The 15,374-nt window shown below is 48.9% G+C and overlaps 1 protein-coding gene across 6 annotated transcripts in view; it reads right to left on the bottom strand.

The window, feature by feature from the left end:
• CRB2 (crumbs 2, cell polarity complex component) overlaps nucleotides 1-15,374 on the bottom strand; it is a 116,389-nt gene that overhangs the window by 37,686 nt on the left and 63,329 nt on the right. For 3 of the 6 annotated variants that reach the window (XM_025194252.1, XM_014526549.2, XM_025194263.1), the window contains exon 1: nucleotides 9,842-10,035. The exons of the other annotated variants lie outside the window; for them this stretch is intronic. In XM_025194252.1, coding sequence (XP_025050037.1) covers nucleotides 9,842-9,923 — 82 coding nt within the window. In that variant the 5' untranslated portion in view covers nucleotides 9,924-10,035. Of the gene's footprint in view, nucleotides 1-9,841; nucleotides 10,036-15,374 lie in introns of those variants that run through there. 6 annotated transcript variants of the gene reach the window in all.

Raw genomic sequence — 15,374 nt, 5'->3', positions numbered from 1 at the left:
GCAAAACCTGATGTCGAAAACATGCTGGGGCCCTGCCAGGCTACCCTGAAATGAAACTGGAGGGGGCTATGCTTCCCTTCAGAAACAAGTTCCACTCATTTAGTGGTGGATTAGGATGGACTTCAAAGGCTAATGCGGAATAGGAGTCAGATATAAGCCCTTGCTGAGTCTGGTTTTGCACTTAATGGTAGCTTGCAAAAGAGTGTTTTTTTTAAGATGGGCTTCGTGACCTTTCCTGCCCTCTCAGGACAAATAACGAATCCCAGCAGACTGTATTGTGTGATTTTAATATTTTGCCTGGACTTTACTTCATAAGCATTACGGATCTCAAATTTAAGTTTATTGGAAGACCCTGTGGGATCTTAGCAATATGTCATGATCTTTCGCCTCTGGACAGTCACAACAGGGGTTCTTTCTTTGCCAAAGGCTTTTTTTTCCGTACAAAATACCTTGTCACTGGAGCTAAGTAGTTATTAACCCATAAGAATTCCCAGCCCCACAGTTTTAAAGTGTGACCAAAAATCCCTTCCCTTCTCAGTTTCTTTGGGGTCTGCCTCAGGTCTCTCGGGATTTTGTATTCTCCCTAGTTCAAGAGTCCCAAGACTGTTGCTAGACAGGATTAAATTTCTTGTTAGGAAAAGTCAAAGATGTTTTAGATTGATGTTTTCCAACATAAAATATGTAACAACAAAGACAAAGAACCAAGACTCATGGCAGTCTATCTGAAGCAGACTCCAGGTCCTTTTGTTGACTGTCTGCAAATTTGCTCAGCTGAAAAGTGTGCATCTCTTTAGAGGTAAACTGTCCCCCACATGCTGTGCGGAGAAGACTAGAGCCAAAGCTGTCAGTTGAATAATCTTGCAAAAGGCTGAGTCACAGTGGTGAAGCATCTTGCAGCTTCCTACCCACACAGAAAGGAATTTGGGATAGACCAGCAATGGATATGGGAGATTTTATGAACCCACAGGTGCTGCTCCTTGATTAACCTTTCCTGTCCCAGGTTGACCAGAAAAGTCTCTGCTACTAAAACTAGTATGAACCAGAAGACAAGACCCTTGACAGGAGAAAGGGGTCCTGGGAACTGTCATAGACCATGCAGGGCAATGGGTATTAAGGGAAGTGGAGAATGCCTGGCTACAGGTAAGGAAAGCATCTATTCCTCCTTTCTAAATCAGAAAATGTTTTAATCTCTTCTTGGGTCTCCCACCACTACCACCACCTCCACCCACTGCTTGCAAAGCCCTGTTAGCAGGCTGAACGTGTGAACAGCAATTTCCCCAACAACCGGCCTACTCTGAGCAGAGTTGGGATAACATCGCAGGTTCTGGGGCTTTCTCTCTTCTACTGTTCTCATCACAGGTCACCAGAAGGTCCTCGCACCCAACTGGGAGGCAAGGGGCTGATCAGTGACTTCACAGCGCCTTTGCTGGGAGCCTTGAGATTGCTCTTTCTTCCAGCTGAACTGCAAGCCAAACAGCCCTGCTAGCTCCACAAGCTCAGCAGGACGCTCAGCTCCTTGCTTTCCATTACAATAAGTTTCCATCTCTCCGAGCATATTCAGAGTCAATCGCCCACTTGGGTTTAGTTTCCAACAGCTTCAATCACAACCAGGACCCTGATGAAAATGTTCAGGATCCCTAATGTCTGCAAATGTTAGACGTCCGTTCTTTGGCAATAGAGTGCTTTTGCACTCATGAAGGGATAGTGATTTAAGAAAGAAGCCAGTTTGAAGCCCTAGGAATCCCTTCTTCACCCAATGCCATCCAATAACAAGGGCCCCCATTCCTCACAGCCTGCCTCCATGCCGTGTCCCTTTCACTTTGCTACGGGACCCATAAAGCAGGCTGCAAAACCCATAAAAGGCAAAAGCATCATTTAAATTGGCTCCAATAGCCAGGTAATCCTCGAAACATCTTAGACCTGGACCCATACCAGCATCTAGCATTTCTGAATTGCTTGCCAGAGAAGTGTACCTCCTCTTTAGTAGCGTACCACTTCTTTACTGATTCCCTAGCACCTTCTGCACTGTGCCCTTCAGAAGCATTCAGTGTCATTACCCCCTTGTGAGCCAAGTACTATCCCCATTTTAGAGATGTAAGAGGTTCCCAGAGGCTAAGTGACTTTCCCAAGTGCGTGGCAAAGCCAGGGAAAGAACCCAAAGAGCTCAGCTCCTGGTTCTAGCCACTAAAAGTCCTTTTAGTTTCACAACTAGGGTTTCTAGTCAAACCCAAATGGAAGGGATGCTCCATTCCCTAGGAATACGAACTTGCAGACAGGGAGCAGTATGCACGCAGAAGCTCACCTCTTGCGTATGAGCAGGGGCCGGCTTAGGAAGCTAGTGGGAGGGTTGGATACGCCAGTCTCAAGCAATTGAATGAAAAGACCTTCTTCCCAGAAACAATTTTTAAAGCCCATCACTGTTGACTCATGAAGCAGCTCACTCCAGCCCACTTGTGGGGAGGAACAGTTCTTAAAAAAGTATCTGCAGAAGAACAAATCTGTACTACGAGTGGATAAGTGAGGGGGGAGTTGATTTTTTTCCCATGGATGATTTGTTGCTCAGACATCACACTGATGACCAGCAAAGACTGACCCCTCCAGTCCCAGCAGAGGAATGGAAGACGTCTCCCACCTCCTCTCCTGGCTTGGAGTGACTGAACAGAGCAGGACATGGGGATTTATTTTAGATACAGTATGGAATAAGAGGATTATCCTCTTAGTGATGGTGGAGACAAGCAAAGCGCTTGAGCTCACCTGCATAAACAACAGTGATAAAGGAGCGACTCGCAAGAGGTGCTGGGCCCAGTCCCATGTGAGGGGTCAGGTAAGACTCCTGTCACTGCCTCTGCTACAGCAGGAGCCTCTGCAAGTTTGTTCCAAAGCCCCTTGGAGCCCAACAAAGCCAGGACGGCAGCCCCTGGGATCCTGCACATGGGACTAGGGGCTCTGTAAACAGTACAGATCTGTTTCCACTCCAGCACTCTATACACAGGCACTGGTAACCCTCTGAAGTGGGTATGCTGCCCATCTTACAGAGTGGGGAAACTGAGGCAAAGAGGCTGATGTGAGTGACTTGCCCAGATTTATTTGGGGTCTTGCTCAAAAGACACAATAAGATCTTGGCAACTCAGAACCCAAACCACCACTGTCCTGGGCTCACTGTGGCCTGCATCTGTGCCACCCAACAAACCCACAAATAAATGAGCAAACATCATCCCCAGACAGTGAGGAGGAGCAAAACAGGGTTGTTTTTAACATAAAAAACCCACCATGCCAGGGGCAAATTTTGCCATAGGCAATGGCTCTCGCCAGAGCCCAGGGTGCACAAGGGCATCAGCTGCCTCCTTCAGGAACAGGCTGGGGGTGATGTGAAATGAAAGCGGTCCGTTCTCCTGGCCTCCTCCAGAGATGCTGCGGAAAGCATGCGAGAGTCCAGAGCCTCTGGCCGGCAGCTGAAGACGTGGTCTTGAACCCACGTTTGCCACAGGTGTCTTGGGCCTTGTTCCTATGTTACGCGGAGATTTTTCTGCTTCAAACACCCTGCGCTGATTGAAAACAAGAGGGACCGAGCTTGCGAAGTGCCCATGGCAAGTGTTGGACGTGGTTATCTTGGGAATGCAGCCAGGCTCACAGGAGCACTTGGCACCAGGCGCACATACAGGCCAGATCCCACTTCAGCAGCTGAGACTGCTGCTCCTGCCGGCTCCTTAAATGTCATCCTAACATTAACCACACACATGGCACCTGAAGCTTCAAACTCCTCCGGGCAGCTCCATGGATAAGGGTCCTCCGACCTGGTCTTAAACCTCCACTTAAAATTCCAACAGGGAAGCAGCAGACATTAGGCTTATCTGCCCAAGACATCACCCTGCTTCCTTCGTGTTGGAGGACACCTTTGACACGCAATAAAAAGGGAGCAGCGGGCTGTTTAGAGCAGGCACATTTCAAGGGAGCAAAACAGTTTCCACACACAGCAAGAAGTTGCAGTAGTGGGGGGCGCTTTCTGAGCGAGATTTCTCCATCTGAACATCTGCGTGGGCGTGTGCACTGCAACTGGGAAGCACGTTCATCCTACAGCCCTCTCCTGCTCTTCCAGCAAACAGACACAATCATCCACAGCTATTATCCAAGGAAGGTGGCCAACAGTCAGGATGCCTGCAGGCTATTCCCCAGCCTGACAATAACTTTGTTGGGCTTAGGCAAGTCTGGCACACGTGCTTGAGTTTACCCATCTGTTTGAGAGAGAAACTACGCACCTTCCCAAGTGCCGTGAGATTTAATTAGTTTCTGGAGAGCTTTGGAATAAAGGCATAACAGAAACCAAGAACCTAGCATTTTGCACATGCTCATGCTACAACTATTTAAAGAAACTCAGGGTTTTGCTGCCTGTATCCAATTTACATTTGCAAGCTTCACAATTAAATGCCTCTGGACAGAATCCCAAGTGCAAGTCACCCAGATGCAGACTCCAGAAACTTGTCTAGTTCCACACAGTCCCACGCAGCACCACGTCTGTAGAAACTGGACATGCCTCAAGAAACAGGAGAAGAGAGGACGCAGGTGCCAAGTGCCAGCAGGGCACTGTACCCAGGTGAACCGTGGGGACCTCAGCCATGACAGCAGATACTGGGCCCCTTTTTTTACCCTTGGCCCAAACCAAAGCGTCTGCCACCTCACTCTTGGGAAACAGTCAACAGCGGATGAGACATTCAGAAGCCAGTCAGCATGAGTCTGATCTCTCCCGCTCCAGGGAGGTCAGCATGGTCGCCACCACGAGCTCTTGCAGCCTCCCACTATCTCCAGAAAAGAGCCTGACAGAGGAGGAGGCGGCGATGCATTGTGTCAGGCACCCAGGCTGTGATGTTTCTAACCGGTAACCAGGGCCAGACACAAGCCTGATACTGTCTCTCCATGACACAAGACTGAAGATAGTCAAGTAAAGGAATGTGCACTCCCCCCAGCCAGGGGCCTTTCACTGCAAAGACTTCCCCAAGGGAGGGGAAAACGGGGAGCTGGTATGCCAGAGCTCCCAGTTTCAAAACACGCTCACACTAAATGCACAGCAGGATTTAGTCCCCTATCCCCCCAGTTTGCTATTTTTTAAGGCAAAGTATGTTGAATTACTTAAAAATGGCTATTTTCTGGTACCCAAAACTATGTCAGAGAGGAACTTGATGCCTCTGGGACAAATACCTTGGCACAGAACAGCCACCATAGGGGGCCCGTGGATTTCCCCAACGTTTGCATTATTTCGGTTTCAGTTTTGCTTCTCGCAACCATCCTGCATACAGAAGCCACAGGTTGGCAGGTTTTTTATTCCCTCGTTTATATTTCATCTGTCCTGTTCACGTCTGCAGTTGGAGGGAAAGTCTCCATGCAACCAGGAGCTGAAAATAGCAGGTCTCCCACTGGCTTCGCAACTGTGGTGCAAGAGCAAGTGAGCTTGAGAAGCCTGCAAGCAGCCGAGACCTGGAGGATCAAAATCCCAACCTGGTGCCATTTCCAGCAGTTCTGTTGTGCCCCTGCTCTCACCCCAGCACCTTCCCTGCTAGACTTCCAGGTTGAAGCTGAAGGTGAAGTAGGGAAACTCCCCAGGTATCTAAACAACATTTAGAGTAAGACAGACAACTCTGCTGAAACTTTGAATAAAGGAATGGAAAGAGTTATGTTTCCATGGCAATAGAAAGGCATGTGCTTATATTAGTAAATCCCTGCTGACCTCTGCTGATCTTTCTCTACCCTGGTCAGCATAAGGGATTAGCAGAAGGGCACACTCCCAGCGTCCGCTCAACAGGAAGGGAAGCAGGGCAGGCCTGCAAGGGGCTTTCGTGCTGTTGGGTTGCCTCTCCCAGCCTCGCTGACCGCTCTGGGGGAGTGTTTGCCATGCTCCTGGTGACTCGAAGCATTCAGCAAGAGACAGGGAGCAAGCATGGGGGGCTCTTGCAGAAAGGGTTTTTTAAAGGAACCTCCAAGGTGCCGTGGAGCTCCTTGGGGCTTTCAACACAGAGGTGGTGACCCAGTAGCTCTTTGGCATCTTTCACTGGCGCAGACTAAAGTCTGTGGCATTTTTAAAAAGCCGAGCAGCACTCCTGACATTAATTGCTTAAGCACCAAGACCATGGCCACGCGATTCCTTCCAAGCACTGAGGGCTTTCCAGAGCGCTGGCTAATTTCCACTGATCTTGCTTTGGCCTGAACAATTCCCAGTTCTACAGCCTTTCTAGGCGCCCCCTTTCCATGGACTTTAACAGATGATTGTTCTGCTCAGCTTATATAGTCTGGATGCAGGCATGGAGGCTGCATTTCCCCAGAAAGGTTTACCTTCCCGTGACCACCACCCAGCAGAGGGGCTGCCACCGCTGCTTTGCACAAGGACTGAGCACTTGTGCCCTCATTGTTCTCCATGGATTAGGAGAGGCTCTGTTGAACTAGGTCTCCTCCCACAAATAAAAATCTTGATTTGATCTTGTTGATCTACTGATAGATCACATTGCTGCCAGAAGCTGGAGGATTCTTCTGCTTTCAAGGCATCGCCGCCCACTGGACAGCCTCCTTGGTAGAGGCTTATAGGGCACTTGCTAAACCTTCCAGATTTCTGGAAAGAGATTGGAGGAAAATCTGCAAAGATGATGACGATTCATTAAAAATTCCTCCTACCCGTTTTCCATAGCAACGATTCAAGCTTTTACACTGCTGTGCAAATAGCACATGAAGCAGGAGGCCTGCTGCAGCGAAATGGAGGCAACACTTGGGCAGAAGTACCATCCGTCAGGTGAATCTAAGTGTCATTCATATCGTCTCAGGCGATCATCTTGACAGATCTGACAAGCTTTGCTAAGATGACTATGACAATGTGACAAGGGACCTCAAAAGAAAGCCCAGGGCAATCCAAAAGCTGTGCTGGCAATTCAATCGGCAAAGGGCCTATCAACAAGATCCCACAGCTTTCTGGCAGAGCCGGGGTGCCATCTCGGCCCCTTAGCCAAATCCTAAACTCAGCAGAAATCAGAATGCTATGGGTACAAGTCTTGCTCTGCAGTGGGCCAGGGTAACTCTTTGGAGTTCAACCTCTGTAAAGGAGATCAAACTAGGTCTTTCCTGTCTCAGCTCGCTGTGTACTTTAACAGCTGTTAAATCCCACCCCAGAGGTGCCTGCATGTTAGCACGTATGTACACAGACAGAGTCAACATGTCAGCTTTATGTGTAAATCAGTGAGAAGTAAAGAGTGGGACTTCCCACCAGGAAGTCAGGGTTGTATGCACAGTGCCTCAGTTTCTCCTTGTGAAATAAGTACAATTGTTACCTACCTCAAAGGAGGAAAAGGCCAGCTCTGACTAAGACCTGGGAGAGGATGCAAGAGCTGTAATTCTGTGTTTTATGGCTACTGTAATTACCCTGCCCCAGTAAATCTTTGATCTTTTCATTCTCATTGCACCCCAGTATCCCCACTCAGCGAGCCCACCTCTGGGTTCTCTGATCTTCCAGCCACTTCCATAGACCAAACCCTGAAATTTGGGGTTTCCTTTGTATTCAAGGAGCCAAATTTACTCCCAAGCTTTAATTTCTAATTCCAATCTACAGACTTTGGCAGTCAATACAGAGAGCGGAGAAGGGAGCACGGCTTTGAACAGCCTTTGTGAGCTGAGCTGTGTTTGTCAGAGCTAATCTCGAGAGCCTGCCCTGGAACAGATAGCAAAGCACCAGAAGAAAGGCTTGTCTGCATGTGTCCCTCCTCAAAAGGTGGCCAAAGCATTTGCCAGACCAAAGGCACGTGATCTAAAGTGCTGAGCTGTGTGGGACCGAAAATGCAGGGAAGCTGGGTTTTAAATCTGCCTTCCAGAATCTGCTTAGCAAGACTCCAAATCAACTCGACCCACGTTAGCCAAGCACTACTCTGCCCTTTATGCTGGAAGCAGCAGAGTTGGGTCCGTCCAGAGACCCTGGGTCTTGTCCCCACAGGGTTTACTTCACAACTGAGCGCTGGGAGCAACCGGGGCTCTGGTTACGTCACAGCGTGGCCCAGTGGTTACAGCTGGGGACTGGACATCTGAACTGTTCTCAAGCACAGTTTGCTTGTTATCCTGAGGAAATCACCCAGCTTCTGTGCCTCAGTTTCCCCTACATGTAAAAAGGATAATAGTTACCTGCTGTATAATGTCAAGGAGGGACTTTTTTCCTAAAGTCCTTAGAAATCCCAAGGCGAGAGGTGGCAAAGGAAGGCAAAACATTTACTACAACTCACTCTGGTAGCAAAACTCCCCCTGCAGAGGGGAACTAGTTGTGTGTCTATGAAAATTATGCCTTCTGCAGATTTTTTCTCATTCTTCATCGACAGGACACCCATTCCAGCTCCAGCAGGAAGAGAGAAGTCCTCTGTAAGGTGTCGTCTACAGAGAGGCTTTGCCCAGGCAAAGCGAAGCAGACCAGCAAAACTCCCCAAGGAGCATCCCAACCCCTGCACAGCCATGGGCTGAGCAATACTGTGAGCCATGGGCCTTCCTTCTGCACAACACAAAGCCACCATAATTGCTTCACACTTTAAACCAGTAGCTATGGTTACTAGGCACAAAAGCCAGCCCTGCTGCTTCCCTGTGGCCAAAGGAATTCCAGGCACTTGGAGCCAATGCACCAGACAAAGAAGTTGGTACAGGGGAAAGAATAACTCCCGCAAAAAACAAAACTTAGCTCAACAGATGCATACGTGGTCTGGGAGAAGCAGAGCAAGGCAGAGGCAGGATAGCTGCAAGGGGAAGGACTGTGAGGGGATAGAAAGAGCTGAGGGCTCCCTAGCTTTCAAGAAGGGATCTTATTGCAAGTAAAAGTAGGGATTAATAGCAAAGCACTCCCGGATTCAGTAGTTCACTGTTCCTAGTTCTCCTCATTTTCCCCTCACTTTTTTGCATGCTGGTGCCAGACCACTGCTGCCCTTGCTGGGGAGGACTGCAGGCCCTGGCCCAGCAGCCCTGCAGAGGGCTAAGGATGCCAGTTCAGTCCCCATCTTCCTTCCCGTACAGAGCTGGGCTTGTTCCTGACACAACCTTATAATCCCTAGATGACAAAAACAGATGTCTAGGCCCAGCAGATCCCCAGACACCCATTTCTGTAGGAACATAGGGAAGTCTATTTTCCAGAGAGTGCAAGAAATTAGACCCAGGAGCGAATTCTAAGTCCATGGGGAAAAATCTTCTGCACTCCTTCAGAGGCCCAAAACAGTCAAGTACACTGCTGAGTGACAAAAGTTTCAGGCTTGAAAGAACATTCAAAAGAAAGCTCTGCCAATATGATGCCGTCTTTAGGCACCTCGACGCCCCCTCCAGATAAAGAGTGGATGGCCTGCAACTATTAAGGGTTTCTAAAATGAGCACCTTTCACCTCCTGCCCTTCCCCCATGCATCCCCCCACACATGCATGTTATAGTAGGATTACCAGCCAACAGCACACACAGCTCATCTCCCCTGGATGCACCCCACAGGATACATACATGGAAAGCACTGAAATCTCTTCCCTGTTTGTTCTACATTGATGCAACTGTGAGATCTAGGGGAACTTTACTATAGGGTTTTGCTATGGAGAACAGTTACTGCAATCACTGACTACTTAATTGCACAAACACTTCTCTAACCTCCCTAGTGCATAAAGATACACACCCACACCCAGACACAGCTAAAGTCTAAAATGCCTGTATATCTTCCAGATAACTTTCCAAGGTTTGCAGGTGCTACTTCAAAAGCAACATATACTGATATGTCACTTCCACAAACACGAGTTCAGGCAGACAGTGAAGCCAATGTTAGAGCACATTAGCTGGGTAACCATGAGACAGAGAACAAGAAAACTTACCCCAAAGCAGGAGAAAGACCGGGAGCAGGGCAGCAGCGTGGTATGCCCTGGATATAATTCTCTTTAATTCCATTGCGAGCATACGAGTGCCTGTTCTGAAAGCCTCAGGAGAGAAGCAGCTGCTGGAAGTTGGTAGATGTGGGCTCTCCCCACATTCTGGACTTTGGAGAGTTTTTCCTAATAGAAGCAATCACTCCACGCGTTGCCGATTTAGGGACTAGCACTAACGGGGTGGACAGAGTCGCTGTCCACTTTGAAACGCTTTACACATGCTGCTGGAACAAAGCAAAAACCTTGCCTGGATCACATGGACCGGACTGAACGGGACAGGCCAGCTCAAGAACGTACACACCAGCCCGCACTGCCGGAAACTCTGGGGAGTTCAGGTGGGCGAGCAAGAGGGGAACAGCATGCTAGGCAGCACGGGACAAAGTGGAGAGAGGCTGGTATTTTATGCTCTCTCTCCACCACAGCTGGTGAAGCCGGTGAGCCCCGTGGCTCAGCTTCATGAACCAAGAGGCAAACAGAGCAAATCAGATCCAGGAAACCAGTTTCTATGCCAGCTATTGCCTGGAGGAAAGCCCCAATGTGCATGAAGTGCAGTTTGCCCATGGAGACGCTAACAAGGCTTCGACTAGGCCCAGATTGCTCCACCCCAGTATTGCTGCTATCTGATGCACTGCATTTTCTTTGCGAGGCTCAAAGCAAACCAGGAGGTGGGGACTAGAGATACAAACATGGGACCAGTGTCAAAGTCCCATCCCCACTCTAATGCCAACCCTCCAATGGCTTTAGGCAAGTCACTCAACTGCTGTGCCTCAGTTTCCTTACCTGCCAAACAGGATCAGTTATTAACCTACCCTCGATGGGCGCTGTGAGGACACCTCTGTGATTGTGCCAAAGATCTGAGGTGGCAAAATCCAAATTCCATTTAATGCCTTTCCAGAACAACACAGAAATTAAAAGAGTGCTTAAATTTCATGCTGACAGCCTTTGTCTCCTGTCTCCTTGGAGAAGGGCTGTGCAGGGAGTTGCCTCCCCTAGGACTGGCTAATCCAACAGGCCAACATCAGTGCAAGATAAAGTCAGACTATGGACAACCTACAGACCTTCCCCTTTGAGCTGCTGCACCAGACCAAAGCCAGGCTCCATCTGGCTTAGCAAAGTGTCCCCATCGACAGCTCACACTAGGAAATGTCTGAGTTCCCACTGAAATTAGTGGGAATTTTGCTATTAAGTTCCGACATACAGCTTAGATTGCACAAGACAAAAAAAAAAGCCCTCTGCTAGGATGTCTGAGCACTGACAAAATAACTGCAAGCAAAATTCAGGTAGAAGCACCCATTCTCCATCCTCTCCAGACATGGCCACTGAGACTAAGAGGAAAGGCTACCTCTTCACCAGCCAGCCTTGCTGTTCTGAACATGTAGAGTGGGGTTTGTTCCCATTTCCAGCAATATCCCAATTCCATAGCCAGGATCTTGCTGTAGTAAAAGCTGATGCCCTGAAGCTTATGCTTTATAATCTTCTAATCCATTAATTTGGTGTAAAAACTGGAACACATGGACATAGGGGTGCTGGGAGCCTAAATCAATGCATGTTCACAAGACAACTGAAGCTACAGTAAGGCAACATATGGATGCCATTTCAGTTGCATACACCCATTTTAACTCTGCTCCTAATCCGTTGAGTACCTGCCATATTGAGCCAGAGGTGGGTGCATGATGATAGCAAATGAAGTGAGGTGCGTGGAATTTAAGATCGTTCAGAGATGTACACTGCTGTCCCACTTAACTGGCAACTAAAGGTACTAGAGAGATGTTATGCACCTTCCTGCTTTAGGCCATAGGAGCAGGAGCAGCGGTTCTCTCAGCACCAAGGACGCAGCTGGCTAGTGCAAGCAGCACGACTGCGCTGCATCAGTTTCCCTTCCTGCTAAACCACCAAGAAGAGATGATCCAGCTGGAAGGAGTGACAGCTCTGAAGTTCATGGGCTTCAGTGGCAGTTCAGCATGTCTGAGAAATCAGGCCACAAGTATCTGTAACTTCTCTCTGCTCTAAGCATCCCAAGAGGGATCCTCCCATTCAGGCCTTCCCTTCCCTAGGCTGCTGACTATGCCCTGGGCTACATTCTCCTCCAGGTCATCTGGGGTAAGAGCACGTGTGCTGTGCTCCATCCTCTGCGCTCCACCACCCATGCTGCCCATATGCTCACCACTCTCATGTCTCCTCCTGAGGAGAACTCTGTCATTCAGACATCAAGAGAAAGAAATGTGTTTAGTCCTACACGAGCACACATGCCCAGGGTCCATAGTTCAAGGCTCTCCCTGGAAAAGAAGAATACTAGCAGAAGGTAAAGAATCCAGAAAAGAAGGAATGGGCACTTTATACAGAGGAATTCTCCCTCTGCAGGAATATATATTGCCTATCTGGCTGAGTGCAGCGAGCACAGGGTCACAGGCAAAGCATGCAGATGGGGCTTTCAAGGAGCCGCAACAAAATCCAGTTCGGATTTTCACATGCCTGGAACCTGGCGGCTGCTGGAGCCCACGAGGAGTGTGTGGGTTGGAGACTGGGGGGAAGGATGATGGAGAGGGCGAAGAGAAAACCTTATCAAAAAACCTAACAGGGCTGGCAATAACTAACAAACAGTCCCACCCAGCCGAGCAATCTGACTGTCCTTGGATTTACATGGAGCAACAAACAAGCTCCGAAGTCCTTTGGGACCCATTCTCCCAGCACTCGCTCTCTCTCCATCTCACCCTCGCACAAACATTTCAGACAAGAAGCAAGCTCCAAATTCAGAATCCACTGCAGTTCTGACATAATTAAGCTTGGGACCAAGTTTCCCTGACTAGTGACTCCCAAGATGCCTCACCTTTAAGCATCTCGAATGGGGACCCCCCCCCGCGAGCTGGGCACACTTCATCATGTGCTTGTTAAGAAAAATTAAGCACTTCGTCTTTCTTTCCGAAGTGTTTGCCCTCACAGCCCCTGGAGAGCAGGCAGACATTGTTATTACCATTGGACAGATGGAGAAGTTAAAGCTGAGAGATAAAGCAGGTGCCCAAAGTCAGGCAATGTGCAAGTGGCAGAGCTGGGGACAGAACCAGAGCCAGCCCCTCAGCTGGTATAAATCAGTGATGCTCCACTATCAGAAATGGTGTAGTGGCAACTCATCCCTGCTATGGATCTGCTGCTAGTCTCATGCTTTGACCCTGGGAATGCCCAGCGCACCAAAGCTTCCCCTGGCCATGCAGGAGGAGGCTATAGCAACCCTGAAAAACTAGCTTGTGGTCATGAGGGAAAAGAAGAGAACAGGGAGAAGGAAGCCCAGCATGGCAGCCACACAACCCCTCTTCCCAACAGAAATCTAACCCTATACCGGGCCTGAGGAGCAGTCAGTGTAGAGGAAGCCTGTAGTCCTCAAAGAGCCCAGTGCCTGACCAGAATCTCATTATAATGTCATTCCTTCAGACTCCCACAGCACTTTGCTGGGTAAGAAGCACACAGAAATTTGCTCAGACATCTGCACGGTGACGTTTAGAAGTCACACACACTGTTCAGACTCAGGAGGGCAGCAGCAATTTCTGCCAATTGGGTCCAAAAACCCACAAGAGCTGTTTACAAGATCCATGCACCACTGAGCTCAAAATCCTTCACCTAAGCCTGGCCTCAAGCCCTCACATAGCCAGATCCACATATGAACCGTGTGTCCGTGGCCCATCTCCAAACCCATGGTACCTCCTCTGTGTGGATGCTCCAAAGCACAATGGAAAAGCCTCTGGGTGTCAAGGTGGGGCTTTAAACTTCAACAGACACAAAAATCAGTGCTTAGCTAAGAGACTGTTAACATGTCCTATCCACAGCTGCTCCTGGTTGACCTAATCCATGAACATTACATTTGCTACAGCCACAACCTTCCTTCCCATACCATCCCTCGGGCATCAGAAGGGTGGCAGACAGGCTGTTAGAGTGAAGCAGGGTTCTCAGACATTGAAAGAAACCTCAGGGACGTGAATCCAAACTTGTCATCATGGAGAAAGGATAAAAAAAGATTATGTCCACCCCTCTATGCCTTTGTGTCACCTGCTCATTACTGGGGTCTCTATGGTGGCATTATAAAACCAAGGACCTAGAGACTCCTTTCCAGGAAGGAACGGGTAGGTAAAATCTAGAAAATCTCATTAGGTACTTCTACGCCAGTGCTGTTGCAACTGAGAAGAAGCAGACAGCTGAGAGGGAGGGAAGAGATACTGGGGCAAAGGTAACAAAGCTCCTCTCCAGCCAAACTATGCACCAGCAGACTGCATAAGAGCTCAGAAGCTGGGAGCCTGGAAGAGTGTAGTACTGCACACTCCCTCCCCCTTTATTAGTGTAAAACCCGCACTGGCCATACCTTCAGGGCACCATGCACCTGCAACATCTGGAGGAAGCCACAAGGAGCAGAGGCAGAAGCAACTGGAAGGGATCGCAGGTTCTGCTGTCAGTAATCACACAGCCAAGGGCTCTAAAGGCTCCTTTCACAACAGGGCAGAAATAAATGCAGTCTCTGGGGTTCTTCTCTACTCAACTGGGCCCCAGCCCAGTTGATCACCATTACATGGACCCTTATTTCCCAGGTGAGGCAAGAGTGCAGACTGGATTCGACTCTCTAAGCTCAGTGCATCAAAAATCTTCCGTGCTGCATTGTAAAAAGCTGTGTAGCCGCTATTGTACATCTCTGCTGCCGATCCCTGCAGACACTGTAGCACAGCTCCTGGAATTTAATCAGTTAGAAATCCATCTGTTATTAAATAAGAGTCACTAATGTCTCAGAGGGCGCATTCTGCTTTAGAAGCCATCCTGCCTTTGAATGAGGTTTTTGATATTTCTCTGCTCAGTTCCTAGCACCAGGGCCATCTACATCTTTGCGCTTCGGAGTTCATCAGAACCATCTCTTCATCCCCCGGGCCCCTGACAAACATGAAGAAGATCAACTGCTGAGATCATGGTGACATCACAGTCACCCCAGGTTCATAAACCGCCGAACAGCAGGAGCCAGTGAACTCATCATCCCCAAAGAGAGCCTGGGTTCATACAAGTCTCCCCAGCGATTCAAAGCAAAGGCTCAGGACTAAGAGCTGAATGTGGGGAGTTTCCCATTAGACTTCATGAGCTCCGTAAAGCTTTTACACTTACTGCATCGATGTATTAGCAAGGGTCTGGTAGTTCAACAGAGATGTTTGCCTTTTAAAATGGAGAGGCGCTTCTTCTCCAGCTCTGCAGTTTAACACTGTACCTTGATCAGCTGCTACAGTCTTGCCTCCCACATGCCCTGCTCAACAGTCACCTACACTATTTCTTTATCCCACAGGAAACACAGGTGGAGAACAGAGCTAGGAACAGAACCCAGGCATCCCAAATCCCACAACCACCTCATTTCAACCCCCAGATCATTGTCCCCTCTTAAGACTAAGAACAGAAAACAGGATTCCTGTCTCTGAGTCCCCCAGCTGTAACCAGTAGTTCAGTCTCTCTCCCAAAGTAAACA

The sequence above is a fragment of the Alligator sinensis genome, unplaced genomic scaffold (assembly GCF_000455745.1).
Source record: "Alligator sinensis unplaced genomic scaffold, ASM45574v1 scaffold611_2, whole genome shotgun sequence".
Taxonomy (NCBI): domain Eukaryota; kingdom Metazoa; phylum Chordata; order Crocodylia; family Alligatoridae; genus Alligator; species Alligator sinensis.
Note: the sequence above shows the minus strand (reverse complement) of the source record. Positions and strands in the feature narration are given on the sequence as shown.